Genomic DNA, 23,653 nt, shown 5'->3' on the forward strand with positions numbered 1-23,653 from the left:
GTTCCAGACTCCCTCCACCGCCTTCTGGAGCCAGGGAGTGGTTGGTGAAAGGGGGAGGCCAGTTGGAAAACAAACAGGTTGTCAGAGGGTTGAGTGATTGGAGCCCACTTACCCTATTTGAGGGGCCAGGAATGGTTGGGGAGGAAGAGGAAGAGGAAGAGGTAGGAGGTAGGGAAAGGGGGAGGAGGCGGAGCTTTGTCACCTGTCACCTGCTCTGGCTGAGCCTAGGGCGGGCGTGGGGGGGGGGACCAGTATAAAGCAGCAGGCGCCTGTGCCTGCTCCACCACATGCGCACCACCTGCCTGAGTCCGTTCTGCCCCCTCCCCACCACTTGGCCACCACCATGACACCGGACATCCAGGCCCCTTTCTTCTTCCTGCTGCTGCTATTCCAAGTGCTTACAGGTGAGGGGCGCAAGGTGGGGAGGGGGTCTTCCCAGCCTTTCTGTGGGTTTTGCTTCCTGGGAGATGGCATCCAAGAGGCAGAAGTTGCAGACAGGGATGGCCCAGTCTGTGCCAGAATAAACGAGTGAGGCCAAGGACAGGCTGAGAAGAGACAGCCCCCCAGGAGAGTGGGTGCCAGGGGCAGGCGAACCTCCTGAAAAGAAGTCTGGAGGGGGTGGGGGTGGAGTCAGGAGAGGTAAATCTTAGGAGTGGAGAAACCCGACAAGCCAGGAGCAGACAGGTATGGGAAGAAGGAGCAAGGCTGCCAGCAGGGAGGGAGGAGGAGGGCTGACCTAGGGGCCACTCCCCAAATCCTCGTGGCATTACGTCTTCCGATGCCAGAGAATGTATTTTCTCCTTGTGCTGATTTGTCCCCCAACCCAACTCTGTAACCTCAACTTCTGACAGCTGCCACCAACCCTACACTAACCATCTTTCTTACAGTCTCTGATACAAGCGAAAGCACAAGTACACAGGCTTTGAGTAACCAAAGCCCTGCCTCAACCTCTGCTGCCCCTCCGGCCCACGGCAGCACCTCACCCCGGGCCACCAGTGGCGACTCACCTCCGACCACCAGCCCTGCCTCAGGCTCGGCTGCCCCTCTGACCCACGGCAGCACCTCACCCCGGGCCACCAGTGGCGACTCACCTCCGACCACCAGCCCTGCCTCAGGCTCGGCTGCCCCTCTGACCCACGGCAGCACCTCACCCCGGGCCACCAGTGGCGACTCACCTCCGACCACCAGCCCTGCCTCAGGCTCGGCTGCCCCTCCGGCCCACGATAGCACCTCACCCCGGGCCACCAGTGGCGACTCACCTCCGACCACCAGCCCTGCCTCAGGCTCGGCTGCCCCTCCGGCCCACGATGACACCTCACCCTGGGCCACCAGTGGCGACTCACCTCCGACCACCAGCCCTGCCTCAGGCTCGGCTGCCCCTCTGACCCACGGCAGCACCTCACCCCGGGCCACCAGTGGCGACTCACCTCCGACCACCAGCCCTGCCTCAGGCTCAGCTGCCCCTCTGACCCACGGCAGCACCTCACCCCGGGCCACCAGTGGCGACTCACCTCCGACCACCAGCCCTGCCTCAGGCTCGGCTGCCCCTCCGGCCCACGATGGCACCTCACCCCGGGCCACCAGTGGCGACTCACCTCCGACCACCAGCCCTGCCTCAGGCTCGGCTGCCCCTCCGGCCCACGGCAGCACCTCACCCCGGGCCACCAGTGGCGACTCACCTCCGACCACCAGCCCTGCCTCAGGCTCGGCTGCCCCTCCGGCCCACGGCAGCACCTCACCCCGGGCCACCAGTGGCGACTCACCTCCGACCACCAGCCCTGCCTCAGGCTCGGCTGCCCCTCCGGCCCACGATGACACCTCACCCTGGGCCACCAGTGGCAACTCACCTCCGACCACCAGCCCTGCCTCAGGCTCGGCTGCCCCTCTGACCCACGATGACACCTCACCCCGGGCCACCAGTGGCGACTCACTCCGACCACCAGCTGTGGGCCACCAGTGGCGACTCACCTCCGACCACCAGCCCTGCCTCAGGCTCGGCTGCCCCTCCGGCCCACGGCAGCACCTCACCCTGGGCCACCAGTGGCGACTCACCTCCGACCACCAGCCCTGCCTCAGGCTCGGCTGCCCCTCCGGCCCACGGCAGCACCTCACCCCGGGCCACCAGTGGCGACTCACCTCCGACCACCAGCCCTGCCTCAGGCTCGGCTGCCCCTCCGGCCCACGATGGCACCTCACCCCGGGCCACCAGTGGCGACTCACCTCCGACCACCAGCCCTGCCTCAGGCTCGGCTGCCCCTCCGGCCCACGATGGCACCTCACCCCGGGCCACCAGTGGCGACTCACCTCCGACCACCAGCCCTGCCTCAGGCTCGGCTGCCCCTCTGACCCACGGCAGCACCTCACCCCGGGCCACCAGTGGCGACTCACCTCCGACCACCAGCCCTGCCTCAGGCTCGGCTGCCCCTCCGGCCCACGGCAGCACCTCACCCCGGGCCACCAGTGGCGACTCACCTCCGACCACCAGCCCTGCCTCAGGCTCGGCTGCCCCTCCGGCCCACGGCAGCACCTCACCCCGGGCCACCAGTGGCGACTCACCTCCGACCACCAGCCCTGCCTCAGGCTCGGCTGCCCCTCTGGCCCACGGCAGCACCTCACCCCGGGCCACCAGTGGCGACTCACCTCCGACCACCAGCCCTGCCTCAGGCTCGGCTGCCCCTCCGGCCCACGGCAGCACCTCACCCCGGGCCACCAGTGGCGACTCACCTCCGACCACCAGCCCTGCCTCAGGCTCGGCTGCCCCTCCGGCCCACGATAGCACCTCACCCCGGGCCACCAGTGGCGACTCACCTCCGACCACCAGCTCTGCCTCAAGTTCAGTTGTCATTACAGCACATGAAGGCACCTCTTCCAAGGTTACCATGACCCAAGCCAGCAACGGCACTCCATCCTCAGTTCCCAGCTCTTACACTCCCACCATTTCTGCCAGCAGCACTAACCAGAACACAGTACCTCCCTATGCTCCCACCTCCTCCAGTAATAAGACTTCTCAGCCGTTGCATATTAGGGTCTCCCTGTTCTTCCTGTATTTTCGCATTACGAACCTCCAGTTTAACTCTTCCCTGGAAAATCCCAGCACCAGCTACTACCAGAAGCTGCAGAGAATCATTTCTGTATTGGTGAGTAGCTGCCTTTCCTCCACTGTGTTCCCCCGAAGCAGCCTTCAGAACTCTTTGAAGACCTTGCATCAAAACTTAGTCCTTTCCCTCTCACCCCAGTTTGTGCAGACTTATAAAGAAGAGGATTTTCTGGGCCTCTCAGATATCGAGTTCAGGTACAGTTCTGGGTGTGGACTCTATGTGGGATGGGTGGATGTTGTCTTGACTGTGGGGAGGGGCTGGTGTGCTTGTGGTTGTGGGGGGTGGGGGGTGTGCTGACCCAGAAGCTGGGACCCACAGTTGAGTTGCCTGTTTCTCTCTGACCAGGCCAGGATCTGTGGTGGTAAAATTAACCTTGGTCTTCCGAGAGGGGACCACTGCCCACAACGTGGAGAGACAGTTTGGTCAGCTTGAAGCAGCAGCAGTCAAATGTAACCTGACCATCAGTGGAGTTAGTGGTGAGATCACTTCCCCAGCTGCCAGCCAGCACCACACTGCCCGGGACCCTCTCTCTCTCCAGCATCTAGATTCCTGCTTTTCCTCTTGGCAGTAATAAGGGGAGGGTCACCTCCTTTGAGAGACTGCTCTGACCTCTGCTTTTCCTTTTAGTGTGTGATGCATCATTTCCTTCCTCTACCCAGTCTGGGTCTGGGGTGCCTGGCTGGGGCATTGCCCTTCTGGTACTGGTCTGTGTTCTGGTTGCCCTGGCCATCATTTATCTCATTGCCCTGGTAAGTGCTCAGTCCCCAGCCCTGACCACAGTTCCTCTGCTAGAAGGAACCCCCATGCCCCCCATTACCTCCTATCTCCCCAGGTTGTGTGTCAGTGCAGACAAAAGTATGGTGCGCAGCTGGACCTCTTTCCAATCCGAGATGCCTACCATCCTATGAGCGAGTACCCCACCTACCACACCCATGGGCGCTATGTGCCCCCTGGCAGTACCAAACGGAGCCCCTTTGAGGAGGTGAGGATGGCGGAGGGAGGCAGAGGCTTTGGCTGGCAGGGATTCTGAAAGAGTGCTGGGAAGCCCAAAGAACTTAGAAGAGGTGAGAGTGACGGTAGGCAGTGAGGGCCTGACAAGGCTGGGGTTGTGGAGGTCAGGTGAGTTCTGGGGGAAAGGCCTTGGGAAGAGACCATGGAAGAAGGGGGACCTCAGTAGGGGGTGACCCCACTACCAGCACTCCCAGAAGAGCATTCACTGCTCCGCTGAACTGGTGCCAGGGCTGTTCACTGGGATGCCCAGAGGCGAAATGAGTGGGGCACTGCGCCCAGGGGAGCCCTTCATGGAAGGAGCACCTGTGCCCCAGCTTGTCTTCTAAGAAAGGAGGGTAGATTGAGACAGGCTAGTGGGGAGGAGGGGTCTCTGAATTGGGGAAGAAGTCTCACCAAGCCAGGTGAGCCTGGGTGCTGGGTGAGGGGGAGGTTCTTGGGAATCTCCGGAGAAGCACAGACCCCTCCTCCCTCTTTCTTCCTTTCTCTCCAGGACCTAGTAAATAATTACTTGGCCACCTGGGGCTGGAAAGCCACTCCAAGTGGGGGAGGGGAGAGGAGTTTCCTTTTCTTGACCCCATTTTTCCTCGCCCTGGGGACTTCCTTCTTCCAGTTTTACACACACACACCTCCTTGGGCTGGAGGAGCAGAGAATGGAGGGAAAAGGGGGCAGGAGGGGAAAGCAGGGGGAGCTGATAAGAGCCGAGGGGAGGGAGGGAAGGGGAGCTCGAGGAGGAGTGGCCCTGTTTACAGTCACCTGGCTGCCAGTGGTGACCTGCAGGTGCTCTCTCCAAATTAACCCTTTGAGAGCTAGTCAGGCGCCTGGACCATTCACCCCAGCCACGGGGTGCCATCCAGGGGCCTTGGGGAGGAAGCTTCTCCCAAGAAAGCTTCTGCCCCTCACCCTGGATCCCTTCTCCCCCTACCTAGGTTTCTGCAGGCAACGGTGACAGCACTCTCTCTTACGCGAACCTGGCAGCCACTTCCGCCAACTTGTAGGGGCACGTTGCCTGCTGAGCATCCAGCCAGCGCCAACTGCCTCCCTGGGTTTCTTCACTGCTGCAGCCCCCGCCTTGCCCCCAACTCTGTTCTGGGCTGGTGAGCTGGGCGTTCAGGTGGGCTGCCCACAGTCTCCCTCACCTATCTTAGCCCTGGCGAAGCCCACCCGAGCCCCTGGGGACAAGCCTGAGGCAGTGGCTCCCAGGAGGACTGGCCCGGACAGCTCAGAGATGGGAGTGGGAACCTGAACATGGCTGAATAAAACTCGGGCCTTCTCTGCGCTGACCGCCAACTTTTTTTTTTTTTTTGCGGTACGCGGGCCTCTCACTGTCGTGGCCTCTCCCGTTGTGGAGCACAGGCTCCGGACGCGCAGGCTCAGCGGCCATGGCTCACGGGCCCAGCCACTCCGTGGCATGTGGGATCTTCCCGGACCGGGGCATGAACCCGTATCCCCTGCATCGGCAGGCGGACTCTCAACCACTGCACCACCAGGGAAGCCCAACCGCCACGCCAACTTTTGATCTGTCTTCTGTGACCTGTTGATAGAGGGTAGGTCAAAATGTGTGTGAGGGGGTCTGGAAGAGACCTTGGGAAAGGAGAGGGAGGAAAGAAGGCCAGAGGGAGCGGGGTTCACTTGAGAAGTAGGTGACATCGGGGCGCAGGAGTGCTTGGTGGAAGAACTCGAGTCACCTGTCACCTCTCCTGCATGGCTGGCGGCGCAAGAGGAAGGAGGAAACGAAACCCAGCGGCTCCATCGGCCAGCGTGACCCGGCTCCGCCCGCACGCACGCCCGTGGCTCTCCCTTTTCCTCGGGCCCGGTTTTCACTCCCACGCCCTCCTCTCCCCTGGGCACGGTGCCCCCAGGCGGCTCTATTCTTAGCTGTCCGGGTGTGAAGTAAGTCCTCGGGCGGCGATAACAGCTGCAGAGTCAACAGGGCCACGATAAAGCTCCATGTCATATCCGGGGACTGGCACCGGACCCGGGCCCCTCCCTGGCCGCCCCGCCCGTCTCTGGCTCTGGGGTTGGCTACCCAGCACCCCGGGAATGGGGAAGTCGTTCTGGTTCCCTGATCCCTTTGGGCCCAGGCACGGGGCCCGCCCCCTCAATCGCATTCCCGCAGAGCCTGGCGCTGCCGCCCGGACGCCCCGTCGCGGGGCTGACGCAAACAGCCACCGGAGCGAGGCGCCCCCTGGCGGCCACGATCGGCTCGGGCCTGGGCTGGGTACAGGTGTGGCAGAAGGCGGGGAAGCGACGGGCTTGGGGACCTCCTTCCCTCATGCGCCAGATTCACCGTGCACCCCTGCTCTGAGTTATAGCAGGGAACCCTCGATTCCCCCCCCCCCGCCCCGCCCCGCCTGCCACGTCCAACACAGAAACTAAGAGGAATAGGCTCAGGGAAGGCAAAGACATCACAGGAAGGCCTGGCATCACAGTTTATTGTTTATAAACCATGAAAATAACAGCTGTTGCTTGACATAGGCCTAGCAGTGCTCACCGCAGGGGGAGGCAACAGCGGGCACCAGAGGCCTTGCCAGGCCCAACCCAATGGGGACACTCAACCTCAGCTGGCTCCCCAAGGGAGACTTGGCACGTTGGCATGGGTGCAGGACAGGTAAAGCATGCAAGAGGGAGTTAAGAGGCATGCGGCTGGGGGTACAGGGACCCAAATAAATAAAGCAGGATGATAGGGTCCCTTTCCCCTCACCAGGGAGTGCCTGGGCAGTGTCCAGCCAAAAAGCCTGCACGCCCCAAAGCTGTAGTTCAGCATGGATGAGTCAGGGAGCTTGGCAGGGCAGAGGGCAGAGCTGGGGAGCATGCCCAGTGTTCCAGGTGCCTTCCCTCCCAATCAGCCTGGGGAGGAGCACAGGGCAGGGATGGGGAAGGGGCTGTCTCCATGACTCGGGTAAGATGCCAAGGGCAGGTCACGGGGCAGAGACATGGGAGTGGGAGCCTGGATTAACAGGCAGTGGAGAGAATGGGGGACATCCAGAGAGGCGAGCAGAGAAGAGTCCCTTGATCAAGAGAAGGCCCGGGGAAGACACAGACATAGGGGAAGGGACAGGACCACATGGCAGGAAGAGTTTGAGGGAGAAGCTTCGGGAGGAATAACCCAGCTTCAGGAGGCTTGGAAGGCCAAGGCCCAGGAGAGGCCTGGAAGGGTCAGTCCAGCTTGGCAAAGCCCCCAATGGTGACCTTCCTCTCGGGCTTAGTGCCCACGGGCTCCTGTAGCTGTACTGCACCACCCCCAATAAAACAAAAGGCAGGGCACACAGGTCCCGAGCAGTCCAGGGGGCACTCCAGGAGCCCTCGGAAGGACACAGCATCCAGGAAGGAAACCCGACCCCGCTCGTAGTCCAGGCAGATGCCCAGGCGGGGCGGCAGGGGCACTGTGCAGCTGGCCGCCGGGCCATCCCTCCCTGTCAGCCCTGCATTTGAGCTGGCCCCAGCCCCCAGCAGGATCTTGCCCATGCCAATGGTTAGGAAAGCGAAGGGTGGCGACGCCTCCACTGTGGCATCCTCGGCACCGCTGTCATGCCCACTGTCCGGGTCGTACCTGCAGGGGTGGGCGTTGGGTAGGAGGACGTTGGGGGGGTGGAGTAAGTGTGTGGGGGAGGGGGTACCAGAGGGCTGAGATGTTGGAAGGATGGAATGTTGGGGAGCAAGTGGTTCAAAGGATTCATCTGGGGTGCTTCCTTGGTGGCACAGTGGTTAAGAATCTGCCTGCCAATGCAGGGGACACGGGTTTGAGCTGTGGTCCGGGAGGATCCCACATGCCGCGGAGCAACTAAGCCCGTGCGCCACAACTACTGAAGCCCGCGCCGCCTAGATCCCGTGCTCCGCAACAACAGAAGCCATCGCAGTGAGAAGGCCCGCGCACCGCAACGAAGAGTAGCCCCCAGCTCGACGCGACTAGAGAAAGCCCACGCAGCAGTGAAGACCCAACGCAGCCAAAAATGAAAAAAATGAAAAAATAAATAGAAAAAAAAGGACTGATTCTGGGCATTGAGAAGAAAACATGTTGAAGAGACAGGGGTTAGAATATAGGGCTGGGGGTTTGGTTTAGTAGGAAAGGGGTGTTGAAAGGAAAGCACATTGGCCAGAGAGGTGGGGGGGAGGAGAAGAAAGACAGGGTATTGCTAAAGCACATTGAAGAAATGCAGAGCTTCCAACACAGGAAGGTGGTGAGGAAATGGTGCTGGGATATCACGCTGAGAGAGCATTTTGAGGGTTAGAGAATCTTGGAAGGATGAAGGGTTAGTGACTAAGGTACTGGGGAGAGGGGGAGAGCAGAGAAAGGAAGCTGGGAAGGTGGATGCTGGGAGAGAGATGAGGGCGGATCAGTGCCTTAGATGAAGGATGTTAGAGGAATGCAGGGTTTTGGGGACCATAGGGTTAAGAGGGAACTGGTGTCGAAAAGAAGGCATTTTAAAGAAATGGGGTACTGGGGGATAGAGTGCTGGGGAGGAAGGGGTCAGGGAGAAAAGTATGTGTGGGTGGGTGTTAAACAGGATGTTGTGGATGAGACGATATGGAGATGGAAAGTTGAAGGGAAGAATTTTAGGATGTTGAGAAAAGATGTGGGTGAAGGAGGTACTGGAGGGAAAAGGCTTTGTGGAGAAAGGATGTTGGAAATGGGGTGTTAGGGAGAAAGGACACGGAGACTTGGAGAGATGGTGTTTTAGCCTGAGTGACAGATGGAGGGAAGTGGAGATGGCTCCCTTTACTACTGTCCCTTTCCCCAGCCACTCCGAATATCAGTCCACAAAGCTCTTTCACTGAGCCCACATTTCTCCAGACCACAGCCACCCCCACAGCCTGGCTCTTATTACTTCCTCCTAATCTCCTCCCAGCTCCATCCCAGCAAGTGTGTCCTCCCCTTGCACACCCCCGGCCCGTCCCCAGCTCCCCCACCCAGGTCCCCAAACCCCCATCCCTTCCAGAGAGGCCTGACCTGGGGCTGATCACATCGGGGGCACCCTGGAAGCTTTCCTGAAGCTTGCTCTCCAGCCCGACGCCCACCTTCACCAAGTAGGAGGCTGGGTCTACGGCGCAGGCCCAGTAGCTGCGGCCCTGGGTCACAGCCACATCGCCCAGGACCACATCCACACTCAGGTGGCAGCCCGTCAGTAGCCGCTCAGCAGCCAGCAGCAGGGGCAGCCCTGGAACACTCCGCACCGCTCGCTGGTCCTTGCTGATGGCCAGCCGCTCTCGGCTTGTGCCCCAGCGGCCGTCGAGGAAGAAGTGCAGGACTGGAGTTGGGGAGGGTTGAGACAGAAGGAAGGACTTCAGGGACAAACACTGGCACTGGGGGGACCTTGAGGTGTTAGCACGAGACACTGGGAGATTTCAGAACATGGAACGAGTTGCCAAGGGATGGGCAGGGGGCTCTGGGGAACAGGGCCTGGAGAACTGGAATGGGGAGCATAGGAAAAAAAGAAGGGGCATCCCATCCCAAGTGGGCATGGGACCATAGGAAGAGTTTTAGTGATGATTAGTGGGCACAGAAATCAGTCTCCCAGACCCAGCTGACTCGCTATGCTGCCTCCCACCCCTTTCCCATGGCTGCGCCATGGAGGGTCCCCACTGCTGTCCATTCCACCTGGTGACATCCCACCACCATCCACCTGCACTTTCCAGCCCGCACTCTGGTGCTCTTACCTGGCTCTTACGCTTAACCCCTAACTCTTCTGCCCCCTACTTGGGTGGCGATGCTTCTCTATTATGCCTATACCCCGGAGTCCCCACTATTTTCTGGAGAGTCACATTACCAACATTTATTGAGCCCTTACCATGAGCCAAAAACTCAGCTAAGCCCTTACACGTTATCATCTCACTTAATTCTCACAACAACCTTATGAGATAAGTATTGTTATTATCCCTACAGAAGAGGAACTTGAAGTTCAGGGAGGGTGAATAACTCGCGTAAAGCCACACAGCTGGCAAGAGGCAGAGCTGGGATTTGAACTCAGGCAGTCCCGCTTCAGGGCTAGTGAGAGTGATGCACTGTGTTATGCCATCTCCCCGGGGCCCACCCAGCCCCAGCTGTCAGTGCCTGGGTCCCAAGTGTACCCTGTGCCCACTCACCGGGCGCTGGGGGCGTGTGCAGGTGCACGTCTTCACTGTACTCGCCGTAGCCGGCCTTGTTGCAGCCACGGACACGCAGCACGTACACAGAGCCTGTGTCAGGGTTCTCAAGCAGGGCGCTGGTGCCCCTCACCTCTTCCCGCCGCTGCCAGCGGGTGGGGCCCGGCTGGGCCGGCACATCCGTGCGCCGGAACTCAATGGTGTAGTGCCAGGCAGGTGGTGAGTGGGGGGGCAGCCGCCAGCACAGGAAGATCTGGTCGTAGGCAAAGGTGCGCTGGGTGTCAATGACCGGAGCCTCGGGCACTGTTGGAAGAGACAGCGGGGGTCAGTCAGGGCCTGGCCGCGGGCCTGGCATGGAGGGTGAGCAGGAAAAGGGAAAGCAGCGGGAGCCGGGGGGGTGAGTGTGAGTGAGAGGGGTCTGGAGAAGACACCTGTCTGGGCCCTGGGCAGGGATGGGCAGGGCAGAGCCCACGGGAGAAGGAGAGACAGGAGGCCTGATGCCAGTCCCGGTCTGCCACTCCTTTGCTCTGGCCTTATGCCAGTCACGTCCCCTTTCTGGGCCTCAGTTTCCTCCTCTGTCAAATGAGGGTATGAGATCACATGGTGTCCCTTCTTTCTATGACCCTTTTAATTCTATGAATAAAGAGGAGCCCCAGGGAAAGGCAGGCAACGGCCACTGAAGCCCAGGCAAGAGGGCACTGAACAGGAAGGAGGGAACCGAGTGGGAGGGAGATAGATGCAAGAGTCAGCAAGACAGAAAATAGGGGACAACAGAGGGCAAGCAAAAGCTTGATGGCAGGGGACAAGGTCAGGGGGAAGAGAAGGAAAGTCTAGAGGGCAAAGGTCACAAGGACAAAAGGTCAGAAAGGCAAGGAGTAAGAAAGGAAGGCATAAGAGAGACAGAGGGCACTGGTCAGGGGAGAGGAAGGCGGGGATGGGGTCTGGTCAGGGCAGGAAAGAGAAGGAAGCCATGAGTGGGTAGCCGGGCTGTGTGGGAGTGGCAGGGCAGGGCAGGGGGCCTGGTGGGGGGCAGGACCCCTGGGGCAGGGCCGCTGACTTGCCTGGGGTGCTCCGGAGCAGAGTCCGCGGTGGCCACAGCCTACAAACAAAGAGAGGGAGAAGCGGCGCTGAGCGCGGTGGGACGGTGTGCTTGGGTGGGGTGGGCTAGGTGGGCAGGGCGGCTGGCCAGGCCAGGCAGGAGGCTGGGAAGTTCCCCGGCGGGCGTTGCCCCCCGGGCCCGCTGCTGGGGAGGAAGGGAGGAAGGCTCTAACTGGGCACGGGGCCTGGCCATCTCCTCACCTCGCAGGAAGTTAAGCTCTGTCAGCAGCTTCATCTCACGCCCCACGTCCAACTGGCAATGGCGGAAGGAGGAGCTGGCAGCTGGCCGGAACATCTGGAGGGCCTCCGTAGCTCTGGCAATCCTGGGACGGGGGCAGGCCAGGGTCAGGCACTGCCATCTGGGCAGCCACCTTTCCCCTTGATTCTGCCTCGCCTGCCCCTACAGCCTTGGTATCTGCTGGGGCCTTCTTCCCTGTCCATTCGGGCAAACTGCTATCAGTGTGGCCTGGTGAAAATCCTCAGGACCCAGCTCTCCATCAGGCAGTGCTCTCGACATTGCCTTATGCATGGACTACACCCACGACTGCCCCTACCCCGCAGGAGGCCGTGCCCCTGAGTACCTGTTGTGCAGCTGTTTGGCTGCTTGCACAAAGCAAGGCTGGTCTGTTTCCTTAAGCACCTCCTGAGCGTAGCCCACCAGGCCTGAGCCATCCAGCAGGCTCCGGTGCTCCTGGATCTGGGCGCTGAGACGGGCCAGCCGCTCCTGCTGGCACTCCTCAATGGCCTGAAGCAGCGATGCCCGCCTCTCCTCCAGCACAGCCCCCAGCCCCCGCACCAGCTGGGACACCTCCTCCTTGGCCTGCTGACCACTCACCTGCCCAGAGAGCAACACTTACTATCTTCTTCTTGAAGGCAGCACCTGCACTAGACTCCTGGGGCACCATGCCATGGCTAGGATCACAAAGGATCCGGGGAAATCCTACCTACCCATTCTAATAGGGCCAGGTTCATGGCTCAAAAGGCTCCTCTACACCCAGATGGGCTCAACTCCTGACCATTTGTGCTAACCTTGCTGGATGCCCACACCATAATCAATCCTGATCCCTTAAGGACTCCCCCAGATAAGAGGCCATGACTACGCTAACGTCCACCTGTACTGTACTAACATCTTCCAGCATCCGTGCCATCCTTATCGCCCATCCCCGTATCAGCTGATTCAAGCAATCTGGCAAAAGGTATCAGAGCCATCGCCTCACCCTCCCTGGTCCAGGGCTGTGCACCGTCCTCGGCAGGCAGCTGAGCCTGAGGGCATCTGAGCTCCATCCCTGGGGCTTGCTCTCCCTCTCCTGGGTGATAGACACCCTGTCTCCACTGTAGCCTTGGGTACCACCTGGCCTGGGGCACTGTTGTTCCTGATGACCTGGTTTAACCAGAACCTCGACATATCCATGGACCCTACATGGGTTTCCTGAGCTTGCAACCAGGTGATCGGGCTGTGCGCATCCACACCCGCTTCCTGCTCCCACTCCCAGGCAGGGCCCAGGGCCCACCTCCATGCCCTCCCTCACCTCAGTGTGCCTCACGGTCTCCTCCAGCTCACAGATCTGGGTCTGTACTGTGTCCTGGTTTCCCAGGATGTATGTCAGGCTCTTTGTCAGCTTGTCCTGAGGGGGAAGAAAGAGGTGGGCATCACACCCGGCTCCAAAGAAGCCAGCAGTTCAGAGGAGGTGTGAGAGGGTGTGAGTGTGGGTCAGCACTGGGGCAGAGTGAGGCGGGGTCCTCACCTTGAGGGCCTGGTAGGCACTGAGCACAGGTGTGATCTTGTGGCCGCTGTGGGTGCGTCGCACACGGCAAAGTTGGCATACCAGTCGTTGGCAGGTCTTGCAGTAGTGGGTCACCTCTTCTTTGTGATCTGGGCACATCAGGCCCTAGGGGCAGAAAGAGCAATGAGACAGTCAGCCAGTGGTGTGTGTAAGGGTGCTGACCTACCACAGAGCAGTTTGGTGCCCTCCCTCTGCTGGCCCAATGTGGGTGGAGAGGAGTTCAGCTGGTGGTGCTCCATGGTGCCACCTGGTGGTACACCCTGGCATCAAGGAGAGCCTTTCCTGCAAGCTCCAGGCATTAGCCTTGCTTCTCCCTTCATTTACCTCACAGAAATGTGTGGTAATAACAATAATGATGGTAATCTTAGCCTTGTGCTTAATAATTAGCTTTGGCCATCTTGTTTACTGCTGTAGCCCCAACGCCTAGAATAGCACCAGGCACATAGGTGCTTGATAAATATTTGTTCAATGAATGAATGCATAACAGACCGTTTTAGTGTATAAATAACCTTCACAAACATTATCTCAGTGATCCTTTCAACAACCCTGCAAGCACAGATATTGTAGGGCAGATATTATAATCCTCATTCAGCAGATGAGATGGAGGCTCAAAGACGTTCAAAGATTTGTCCAGTGCGCTTTTGTTACAGAAAAAGGAGCTCGGCAATGGCAACTCCCTGGCCGTCTCCTTTTGGAAGCCCACAGCGCTGGGCACGCCCTCCCACCAAGCACCACCATGCCCCTCCCTTCCCAGGCCCCGCAAGGGCTGGCTCACCTTGGGGCGGAAGGAGAGGGTGGGCAGGGTGGGCTCATGTTGGGCCTTCTGGGTGCCCCAGGGGTGGAAGAGCTTGAAGCATTCGTTGCAGAAGGTGGCGCGGCACTCAGTGCAGCCCTTGGTGGCCTCTAGTGGCGGGGGCTTGCACAGCTGGCACAGGATGGCGCCACCCACACTCACACTCTGGCGGTACCGCTCCACCACACGCTCCAGGGTCAGGTTCCGGAACAGCCCTGCCAAGCCCCGCTCCCCCAGCTCCACATCGCCCTGGCAGGCTGGGCACGGAAACATGATCACCTGAGGGTGCAGAGCACCTCGCTTCCGCCCGGGGTATGTCCCGAAGCCTGTGGATGGGCCGGGAAGTAGGGAGGTGAAAATTATAGCTGGCTCAGAGTGGGGGAAGTCTTTTCAATTAAAAAATCAATTTCTATTGTGCCAGAGCGCAGCTCTCGTTAGAGCCTGGATGGGCAGTATCTACACCCCCTGAAAAACAGACAAATGCCCTTGGCCAGTGATGGACCCCTTCCATCTTCCTGATGGACATCCCAGCATCCCCACCCCCCCCACCCCACAGGTGCCAGCCCCACCTGACTTAAGCAGTCGGTCCAAGCGGTCTGGCTTGGGGAGAGTTCTGCGGGAGAGGCGGGGACTTCGGGTAGAAGGGGTGGAGGCAGGAGAGGTGGGCTCAGAGCTGGGGTCCCCACCATGGCCTACGTAGCCCTGCTGGCCCAGCACCTCCCGGGCACAGGCCTGGCATACATTGTGGGTACAGGGCAGCACCAGTGGCTGCTTGTACATCTCTTGACACACTGGGCACAGCAGTTCCTTCTCCATGTTCTTCATGCTCGTCTGTGGAGGGACCAGGAGGTTGGATCAGAGCTTGGACACCTGGACATATCTCAACAGCCCCTCAACTGCCCCTTAAAGACCTAAAGCGTCTCAGGAATGGACAAGACAAGTACAAGGGACCAGACAAGCTATGGATTTTCCCCAGCACAAGCTTTGGCCTGGTTCACAGGCCTTCTCAGCTCCCTGTCTCTTGCTTCTGTTTCACTCCCGCAGAGCTACAGACCTGAGGAGGAGGGATGGTTGGAGCTCGGGTCACCCCAGCCTCAAGCCCCACCTCCTTCACTGTCCCAGTCCCAGCCGGACCTGCAGCCCCTCTCACCTGGCCTTTGCCCCTATCCCCCCATATCCGGGCCGCCGGCCCCAGGCACATCTCTCAAGGATACAGCCCATTCAGCAGCTCGGTGCGGACCCCCGCCCGCTTCTCTGGCACTCCCCTGCCCCCCCCCCCGCCCCGTCCCCCGCGTGACTCCTCCCTAAAGCCAGGCTCTCTCCATCCTCCAGCTCACCCAGTCTGTCCTCCTGCCGCGGCTCCAGCCTGCAGCCGCCCTCGGCTCCATACCCCATCACTAACCCATCCGGCTCCTCCTAACCCATTCCCTTTTGCCCCCCACCATCCGGCCCTCCAGCTCCCTTCCCCGGCGTAACCCGGCCTGCCGCAACCCCCTCCCCAAGCAAGGGGGAAAGGAGCGCCCCGCCTACTTGCCCCCTCCCCACCGGAAGTACCCCTCCCTTTTTTGGTGGCGGGGGTCCTCAAGCTATGCCCCACCCCCACACCTCACCTTGGTCCCTCTCTTCGCAGCCATCCCGGTCAGGGGCGCAGCTGACACAAAGGAGGGAGGGACACGGAGGGAGGGGGAAGGAAGTGGTTGGGGGGAGCAAAGCTGGCACCGCCCCTGGGAGAGCCGGGCCCGGGTTGCCATGACAACCGAAGGCTCAGAGGCAGCCCTGAGTGGGGGTGCAGTGGGGTGGGGTCTTGCGGAGGGGCTCAAATTGGGAACTGCACCGTGGGGCGGCCCTTTCCTCGCCCCCCACCTGTCCTCAGTTTTCTTGGAATATATCCAAGCTCACTCACGCCCCCTCCTCATAGCATAGCCCCGTTGCCCTGCAGCCCCAGCCCCGGTGCACGGCTGGAGGCTACCCCAAGCCACCCGCTGCGTCCGGGTAGCTACATGTTCCTCACACCCCAGCGGATGGACGCCTTCACGGCATTCACCTCCCGGCTGCCCCCGGGATTACCCTCTCATACCTGCATCCCGACCCTCCCAGTCCTTTCTGCCATCACCCGCCCCCTGTCTACATCCCAGCATCTTGCGGGACCCCCACCTGTTCGAGGTCCCGGCTTGCCCGGGACCCCTATACTCCCCCTCCCCTTCCCCTCGACCCCACCTTAACTCACACTGATGCGGACCAGTGCATCCATGATGGAAGTGAAGGCCTGCATATCCTCACCCTCAGCCATGGCCCTACCATGCCCGCCCGCCCCCGTGTGCCCGATCCCGGCTGCGGCTGCGAACCCCGAGCTTAATGCAGGAGCCCGGTGGGGAGGTGGGGAGGGGTGGGGTAAGATGTCACTGCGCATGCTCCAGGGACCAGCCTTGAGCGGCGCTGGTCGAGGTAGGAGGTGGGAAATAGTTTTTCCCACGTGGTTCTCAGAAGGCTGTCGGGTCGGGGGGTGGGGTGGGGTTGGCTGGGTAACATGGAATCGTATTTGAGGGGGAGCCATTTCTTATGTTCGAATTCTTCATTGGCTTCTAATCTTACTCACATAAAGCAGAAGGATAGTTTCAGAGAAAGATGGGCTCCAGAATGGAAGGACTAGATTTTGGTTTGGGCAAGAGTCCAGGCGAGATATCAAGGCAATGATCATGGGGCAGGTGGTCTTGAGGAACAGGCACTAAAGCTGACATAATTGACAAAGAAGACAGAAGTGGGCTACAGGCTATAGTCCATGGGCACAGTGACTTGAAGAGTTAAGTGCAGCTTGCACTGAGAGGCAGCAGATGCTCTGGGTGCGGGGAAGGGCGGGGGACGAGGGTGGTGGCCAAGGACGCTCTTGGACGCAATATTTCCTCCCTTCAGGAAGAGGGCGCTGCATTCAGGCGCCGAGAGGGAGAAAGAGGAAGACGTGGGGGAGAAGCAAGTCCACGTTGGGGGCTGACGCATGCGCACAGCCAACCGTGCCCGGTTCGGCTCTCCTCTTGTACAGAGGCGCGGATTGGACCCGAGGGCAGGGCATGATGGGTAACAGGACCAGCGGGGTCCCCCAGCGGGCGGACTAGTAGGGGGTCGGATTTGGGCGGATCAGCTTTCGCGGTCCTCTCCCCGCAGAACTGACGTGTCCTGGGTTCCAGACGACGGGCATTTCCCACGGGGCCGGAGGGTTCGGGGCGTCCGGGACTGAGGAATTCTTGGGGGTTGCCACGGGGTGTGGGGAGTTGGGGACGGTGGCTGCAGTCCCGGGAGTGCTTGCAGGTGGTTGGGCCCTCGAGTTCCCGGACCTGCCGAATCTGCCTGCGGCTCCTGGAGGGAGGGCTGGGCCTGACTTTGCGTGTCTTCTCCACTCAAGTGGTGGGTACAGGCACCTCGCTGGCGCTCTCCTCCCTCCTGTCCCTGCTGCTCTTCGCTGGGATGCAGATGTACAGCCGCCAGCTGGCCTCCACCGAGTGGCTCACCATCCAGGGCGGCCTGCTTGGTTCCGGCCTTTTCGTCTTCTCTCTCACTGTATCCGTTTTGCGGGGGAGCGGGCAGAGGTGTTTGAGGGTAGGAAGGGTGGTGGGCCACTCAGGCTTGTACCCTTCCCATTAGCCAAACATCTCTGCCCCCATTGCACGTCCTACTCCTTAACTCCCTCAACCCAGGCCTTCAATAACCTGGAGAATCTTGTCTTTGGCAAAGGATTCCAAGCAAAGATCTTCCCCGAGAGTAAGTGAAAATTGGGTGTTGAGTATTTGAACCCTCTCCAGTAACCTCCCCCAACACGGTACTGAATTTCCAGGTGCTTAATTAGTAAAGGTTTTTTAGGAGGAAAAAATATGTGTATTAAGACTGTCTGGAGACAGATGATGGTTTTGGATGCAGCACTTTATCTAGCTCCCGGAACTGGAGCTAGAAGAGAGGGCCTCTGAAAGCAAGAAACTCAAGTTACTTCCTGGCCAGTTCCCAGGGAAGGTTTGAGGGGAACAGGCAGGTTTGGGCCTGTAATGAATACATCCAAGAAGGGATGTTCTTTGTTTCCACCAGAAAAAGAAGAAGAAGGGCCAAATCAGTTGAGGGGTTCCGAGGTGAAATTAGCCCAATATTAGTGAATTCTGTTTGAGATGATTGTGAAGAGCCTAAGTATTAGATACACCAGCTTTCTGTGTCAGCAGGAATCCTGACCAAATTAGAGTAACTGTCAGATTGTTTTCCTTTTGAAACGGTTCTAATCAAGAATTGATGATTCAGTTATTTATGGAGAATTAAGTTCATAAAGCCAATTAGGCGTCAAGGCCAGATCACCTAAGGGATGCCACATGCCCCAAATGGACAGCATATGCCACCTCTTGTGACGCCTTCACCTGGTAGAACAAAGACCTGTCACTGTGGCCCTCGTTTCTTTGTCCTCCTTATGTTTTGCTCTTTCCACCTAGGCTTCCGGAGGTCCTTTCGTACAGCGGCTTCAGAACTTCTCTCTGTTAGATTTTATTTCTAAGTGTATTGTCTTCATTTGCTTCTGAAAGAAACCTTTGTAGTGGGGCAAGCTATTAGGCCCTCTTCAGCTGCCCTGCCCTCCCCAGCTGGGCAGGTGGGATTGCCCTTGCTATCTGCCCTCCCACCTTCTCTCTAGTCCTACTCTAGATGTCTTGAGACCCTTTTCTGTCCCCATGGGTGTGTGTACCCAGACACTCTGCTCTCCAACTTATGTCCAGGAACTGAGGCCCTCGACTTCCATAACTAGCCAGGCAGGTTAATGAATTGATCCCCATTGTCTGGCTTCTATTGGAAAGGCCTTGACTCTCTTCCTCAAATGGGAGCAAGCCTTGCCCTTCAGATTCTGCTGTCACCTTTCCTTTTCCTTTTTATTGGAGGGAATCCAGGATAGAGAAGTTAAGTGATATTTGGGGCAGAGCTGGTAATGAGCATGCATCTCCTACCTCCGTGTCCTGGGCATCAATAAGGCCATCTGAGGTCCTCCTGCTGTTGTCTTGCCCTTCCCCTCCAAGCAGTTCCCCCAAGATTCAGAGGGCCCCAGATTTCTTCTAGACTCCACATATGAATGCCTGGTGTTTCCATTCTGACCACCCTCCTTGTCCCCTCTTGCTTTCCCAGTTCTCCTCTGCCTCCTGTTGGCTCTCTTTGCATCTGGCCTCATCCACCGAGTCTGTGTCACCACCTGGTAAGTGCCTGACAGCTGAGTAAGGGGTGTAGCATCCTGTCCTTTGGCACCCGATCCTCCTGTGATGGTTCCAGACTTCCCCATACGTCCCTCCCACTCTGTTCTCCCTCTGTCCCCTTCCCCATTTTCCTAAACCTGATCCTGGATTCTTTCCCTCATGCTGGTATCTGTTTGCTCTAGGAGGCACCAGGCTGGCAGCATGCCCACTGATACCATGACCTTTCTCCTTCACCCTGTAGCTTCATCTTCTCCATGGTTGGTCTGTACTACATCAACAAGATCTCTTCCACTCTGTACCAGGCAACAGCTCCAGTCCTCACACCAGCCAAGGTGACGGGCAAGGGCAAAAAGAGAAACTGACCCTACATGTTTAATAAAGTTGATTCTTTGTAGCTCTGTGAGCTGTGATATGCTGTGGGCCTGTCCTGCCCATCGCTGCATGGGTGTGCAGAATGTTGGGGCAGATGGGTACTTGCTGTTTTCAGACCTTGAGGATGGTGGGGTTTCCTTCCTCCAAGGTTCATTTTTACCAAATATTTATTGAGTGCCATCAGTGCCAGGCACTTTGCCAGGCACTGGAGTGGCACATACTTGTGTGAGAGTCTCACAGAAGAAAAGTGCATGAATGATCGGCAGTCTTGCCCTTTGGGAAAAGGGGTAAAGACTGCAGTGCAGGAATGCCTGCCCCTCGGAACTGGAATAGATCTTGGAACAGAGGAGTAAGGGAGGGAAAGGCCCCTCACCCTTACACCTCCCCATGGAGTTCCATTTAACCTGTGAGGGCTTCGTTACTCTAGCTCCCCACCCTGAGCAAATGAGCCCCCTGCCCCTTCTGCTCCAGGTCTGCAGGTGGGAATTCCCTACTGATGTTGCCCTCCTGGACCCATCTGTTCTTCAGCATGGATGTCTGCCCATGTTTAGAAAGACTCCCAGGTTGATCACTGTCCCTATCCTCTTTGGTCTGTGCCTTCATTTTTTCTCCTCTGTCTCATAGCCAAGGAATTAAGAAACTTCCTAAGTTTTAGCAAAGTGTTGAATACATAAAACGATAGGAACAAGGCCACCAACCTTGGAGCCAGCCTTAATGGAAGTGAGGGATGTGACTTCTCAGGTCCTGCTCTGTCCATGCTCTGCCATGAGGAGTGCCTCTCTGTCCAGAGTGTCTGTCCTTTGGGGCACCTAGGCACCGTCCCTCTTGCTGGGTGGTGTGGGCTTTAGGGTGCTTACCGTGCCTTGGTCAGCTTTGTATTCTCCACAGTGCCTGATAATGGGCAGTGAGGACTGGTGGGTTGGTTGAATGAAAGAACCTGTCCTCCTAGAACAGAAAATCCTGTACGTGGGATGTGGCTGAGTTTGGGAATGAGACCCAATGAAGATGAAGAAGTAAGTGAGTCAAAGGAGTTCTGGTCAAGGATTAGAGGTCCCCCCCGCCCCGCCCCCGAAACCCCCATTTGTAGCCGGACTCCCGGACCCTTTCTCCTGTATGCCTAGGCTGAAGGAGTGCTATGCAGTTTACCCACATTGCCTGCAGAGGGCGCCACGAGCTCACATCCTCCTCCAGGAGACTCGCACCACTCCCCTGCCTGTTGGCCCTGAGGGCTGGGAGGGTTGCTGCTGGGTCTCAGGGTTCTTGCTGAGTCTCTCCGGTGGAAGCCAACTCTTGGAGGACCCGAAAGACTGGCCCATTGGGAAGGGCTGAAGCCTGAATCAAGTCTTCTTGCTCTTCCAGTCTGGGAATGGAGGCAAAGAGAGTTCAGTGGAGACCAGAGCCTTCCTGAGGGGGAATGGTAGCTCTAGGCTCCAACTTACTTGGTGATGGTTGGGGGGTTACCGTATGTGGGACCCTTGGGGAGAGGAAAGGTTGTCCAAAATGGGTCCTGGACCTCCGGGGAGGCTGGGTTAGTTCTAGGTCTCGCTTTGTCAAACCTAGACTTTCTCCTGACCTGGAGTGGGAGCAGTGGGCAGAGGGCTAGGCCCCAGCCCAGGTGAGCATAGACACAGCTGGGGGATCTGGCCACCTCAGGGCACCATGCCTTCCATGATAAGAGCTTGTGTGGGGCCAGGTTAGGGGAGGACAGGGGAGAGCCTGAGCAGGTGCCAGGACAATGTCAAGGGATCTGGGCACCTGCTGCCACCCACTACATAGGCATCAGGGACAGTATGTGGCCAGGAATAATGACCCCCTGCTCAGGGAATGGGTGCCTTTACCAGGCAGGTTGGTGCTGACCTCAGCTCTCCACCCAGCCTATCCCTGGGGTGCCTAGCTGCCGGCTGCCTCCACCTGACCTACCAATTAACCCTGGGAAGGGTATCCCAGACACCAAACACCATCATTAATTAAGGGGGCGGGGCTTCCCTGGTGGCGTAGTCTTTGGGAGTCCGCCTGCCTATGCAGGGGACACGGGTTCGTGCCCCGGTCCGGGAAGATCCCACATGCCGCGGAGCGGCTGGGCCCGTGGGCCATGGCCGCTGAGCCTGCGCATCCGGAGCCTGTACTCCGCGGCGGGAGAGGCCACGGCAGTGAGAGGCCCGCGTACCGCAAAAAAAAAAAAAAAAAAAAAGGGGGCGTGAGGCCATCATGGCTTCTGGAGACCCGAAGGTGAGAAGGGCAAAGGTGTAACCTCTTGGCCCCGGGATGCCTGGGTCTCTGCACCACCCCGGAGGCTGGAGACCTAGGGGAGAGATGGGCGGTCCGCCCCTGGAGGCCCGAGGGAAGCCAGGTGTTTCCTCCTGCTCCCTCACACGTGGCCCTGACACCCGCCAGCGCCCGCTGCCTGCTCCGGAAACAGGAGTAAATAATACAGCGGGAGGGGGCCTTGGATGCTAGTGGGGGGTGCTGGCGGGAGAAGGCTCCTGACCCAGAGGTGCGCTTCTTGGGGCAGAAGGTGATGCCACCTAAAAAGAGGGTGGTGGGAAGGTGAGATGAGGGGGCTCCCCTGCCCGGGCAGAGGCTGGACTCCTCTCGGGCTGGCACTGAGATGAGGGGATGCCTGGCATTTAGGGCATGCCAGAAGGTGGGGGGGGGCAGGGCAGACAGGGAGGGGGAGTCTACGCCAGGCCTTGGCTCCAGCCCTTTCCGGACCTTATTGTCCTTGGTGAGAACAGGACGCTGTCCCGTTCCCACTGCCCGGCCCCCCAGCTCTGCTCCCCAGGGGCTCGGGAAGGATGTTGGGAAACAAGAGAAGCCAGAGATTGGTAGAGACAGAGATGCTGAGAGACACAGAGACAGATACAAAGGGGAAAGTTTCAGTCAAAAGCAAGTATTGAAGTTCATTGTGAGCTTGAGCCAGCGCTGAGCGCTATGGGAACCGTGAACGAATGGGAAGCTGGAGGCCCTGCCCTCAGGGACCTCTGGACTGGCCTGCCATGCGCACACTCCTGCTTGACTTAGGGTTACTCACAGAGCCATCTCCTAAGCAAACAATAGGCAGAACCCTTGTGCGTGCACAGTTGGTGGCACTTAATTGCTTCACCTCAACTACATTTCTTTTCCTCCCTCCCAGCAGGCTGGAAGTTCCTCCGGGGGCAAGGCCAAGATCATGCTCCCAAATCCCACCTCCCGAGCCCCTCAGGGCTGAGAGCAAGTTGGCCACCAGAGATTGCACTATAAATGCTATCTGGTTGAGCTCCCACCCTGGCAGAGAGAGAAGCCCCCTAGCTGGCCCTAGAATTAGGCACTGCATTACCTGGGGTGGAGGGCAAAGTGTGAACTGCCTGCCCTGGGGCAGGAAGCAGGCTTTAGAGCTGCCCTCACCCCCACCCCGCCCCCGCCCCCTGCTTCCCCTGGGCCTCGAAGAGCCAGCTATTCCCACCCCAGCCTCCGCATCCCTGGGGGCTCGGGGTGGGCCTCCTTCCTTCCAACTCTCCTACCTGGGCCCACAGTTCTCAGCAACCACTCCCCTGGGAGACAGATCCTCTGAAAAGTGGAGAGAAGTCCAGGTTCCTTCTGTCTACTGAGGTTCCAGATGCACTTCAAAATGAAGAAAAACTGAGACATGTTTGAAATGTGTACACTTGACAAATTAACACTTTTTAAGACAAAATGATGATACAATATAATCATGCTAGTTGCAAGGTCATTACAGGATTTTTAGAAATGTTTCCCTTCACAGGGAACTGCAGGCCCTACTTTATCATGTAAAGTTCTATGATAATGGGCATATCAGAGTCATTGTAGGATTCTTTCTACTTTTGTATATATTTGAAAATTCCACAGTAAAAGTTAAATCATTTGTACTGTAAATCCCTTCTTTCTGTTCTGTGGGAGAGTGACAGCGTGACTGAATGAAACCACACTTGGAGATAACTTCAGAAGCCTACATTTGAGGCCCTGTGTGACAATGAGGCCTGAGCCATATGGCCCTTATGGTCTTTGAGGAGCCCTTCTCTGAGAATTCCACTCACCTCAAATAAGTTGGACATGTTTCCCCTACTTTTAGGCTGAGACACTAACAGAAGGGACTGAAAAGTGGGATTCCCTTCTGCACAGGTCAGGACCCCACAGAAAAACCTCCCACACACCCCCATTCTGGGCCAAGAGTTGCTGTGAGGGCTGCTTCAAGGGAATTTCTGGGACTAAGG

General features: G+C 58.5%; 3 protein-coding genes across 5 annotated transcripts; 2 read left to right on the plus strand and 1 right to left on the minus strand.

Annotated features, from left to right (window-relative positions):
- The first annotated feature begins 237 nt into the window (after positions 1 to 237).
- Positions 238 to 6,466, plus strand: MUC1 (mucin 1, cell surface associated). The gene is made up of 8 exons (XM_089907414.1): positions 238 to 404; positions 888 to 1,924; positions 1,956 to 3,137; positions 3,237 to 3,292; positions 3,444 to 3,574; positions 3,726 to 3,847; positions 3,931 to 4,080; positions 5,037 to 6,466. Exons 1-8 carry the CDS (start codon positions 344 to 346, stop codon positions 5,103 to 5,105), a joined length of 2,808 nt encoding a protein of 935 aa, XP_089763540.1. The 5' UTR covers positions 238 to 343; the 3' UTR covers positions 5,106 to 6,466.
- TRIM46 (tripartite motif containing 46) lies at positions 6,457 to 16,207 on the minus strand. 3 transcript variants are annotated; one of them, XM_022559530.3, is made up of 10 exons: positions 16,094 to 16,206; positions 14,436 to 14,697; positions 13,849 to 14,192; positions 13,035 to 13,178; positions 12,819 to 12,914; positions 11,871 to 12,124; positions 11,491 to 11,612; positions 10,192 to 10,494; positions 9,059 to 9,356; positions 6,457 to 7,660 (listed from the first exon to the last, which is right to left on the minus strand). In XM_022559530.3, the coding sequence occupies exons 1-10, from the start codon at positions 16,154 to 16,156 to the stop codon at positions 7,267 to 7,269; spliced, it is 2,280 nt and encodes a 759-aa protein (XP_022415238.2). In that variant the 5' UTR covers positions 16,157 to 16,206; the 3' UTR covers positions 6,457 to 7,266. The 3 variants fall into 3 exon arrangements, with proteins under 3 accessions (XP_022415238.2, XP_022415237.1, XP_089770419.1); XM_022559529.2 differs by lacking the exon at positions 16,094 to 16,206 and adding an exon at positions 15,477 to 15,743; XM_089914293.1 differs by lacking the exon at positions 9,059 to 9,356 and having other exon boundaries at positions 7,461 to 7,660; positions 16,094 to 16,207.
- A 602-nt stretch (positions 16,208 to 16,809) lies between these two features.
- Positions 16,810 to 19,464, plus strand: KRTCAP2 (keratinocyte associated protein 2). Its single transcript, XM_022559387.2, has 5 exons — positions 16,810 to 16,938; positions 17,264 to 17,418; positions 17,556 to 17,619; positions 19,006 to 19,072; positions 19,312 to 19,464. The coding sequence occupies exons 1-5, from the start codon at positions 16,932 to 16,934 to the stop codon at positions 19,430 to 19,432; spliced, it is 414 nt and encodes a 137-aa protein (XP_022415095.2). The 5' UTR covers positions 16,810 to 16,931; the 3' UTR covers positions 19,433 to 19,464.
- Positions 19,465 to 23,653: the final 4,189 nt, after the last annotated feature.

Source organism: Delphinapterus leucas, chromosome 1 (genome assembly GCF_059928025.1).
Source record: "Delphinapterus leucas isolate spDelLeu-1000000601 "Yukka" chromosome 1, BTC_Dleu_Yukka2, whole genome shotgun sequence".
In the NCBI taxonomy this organism is placed as follows: Eukaryota; Metazoa; Chordata; class Mammalia; order Artiodactyla; family Monodontidae; genus Delphinapterus; species Delphinapterus leucas.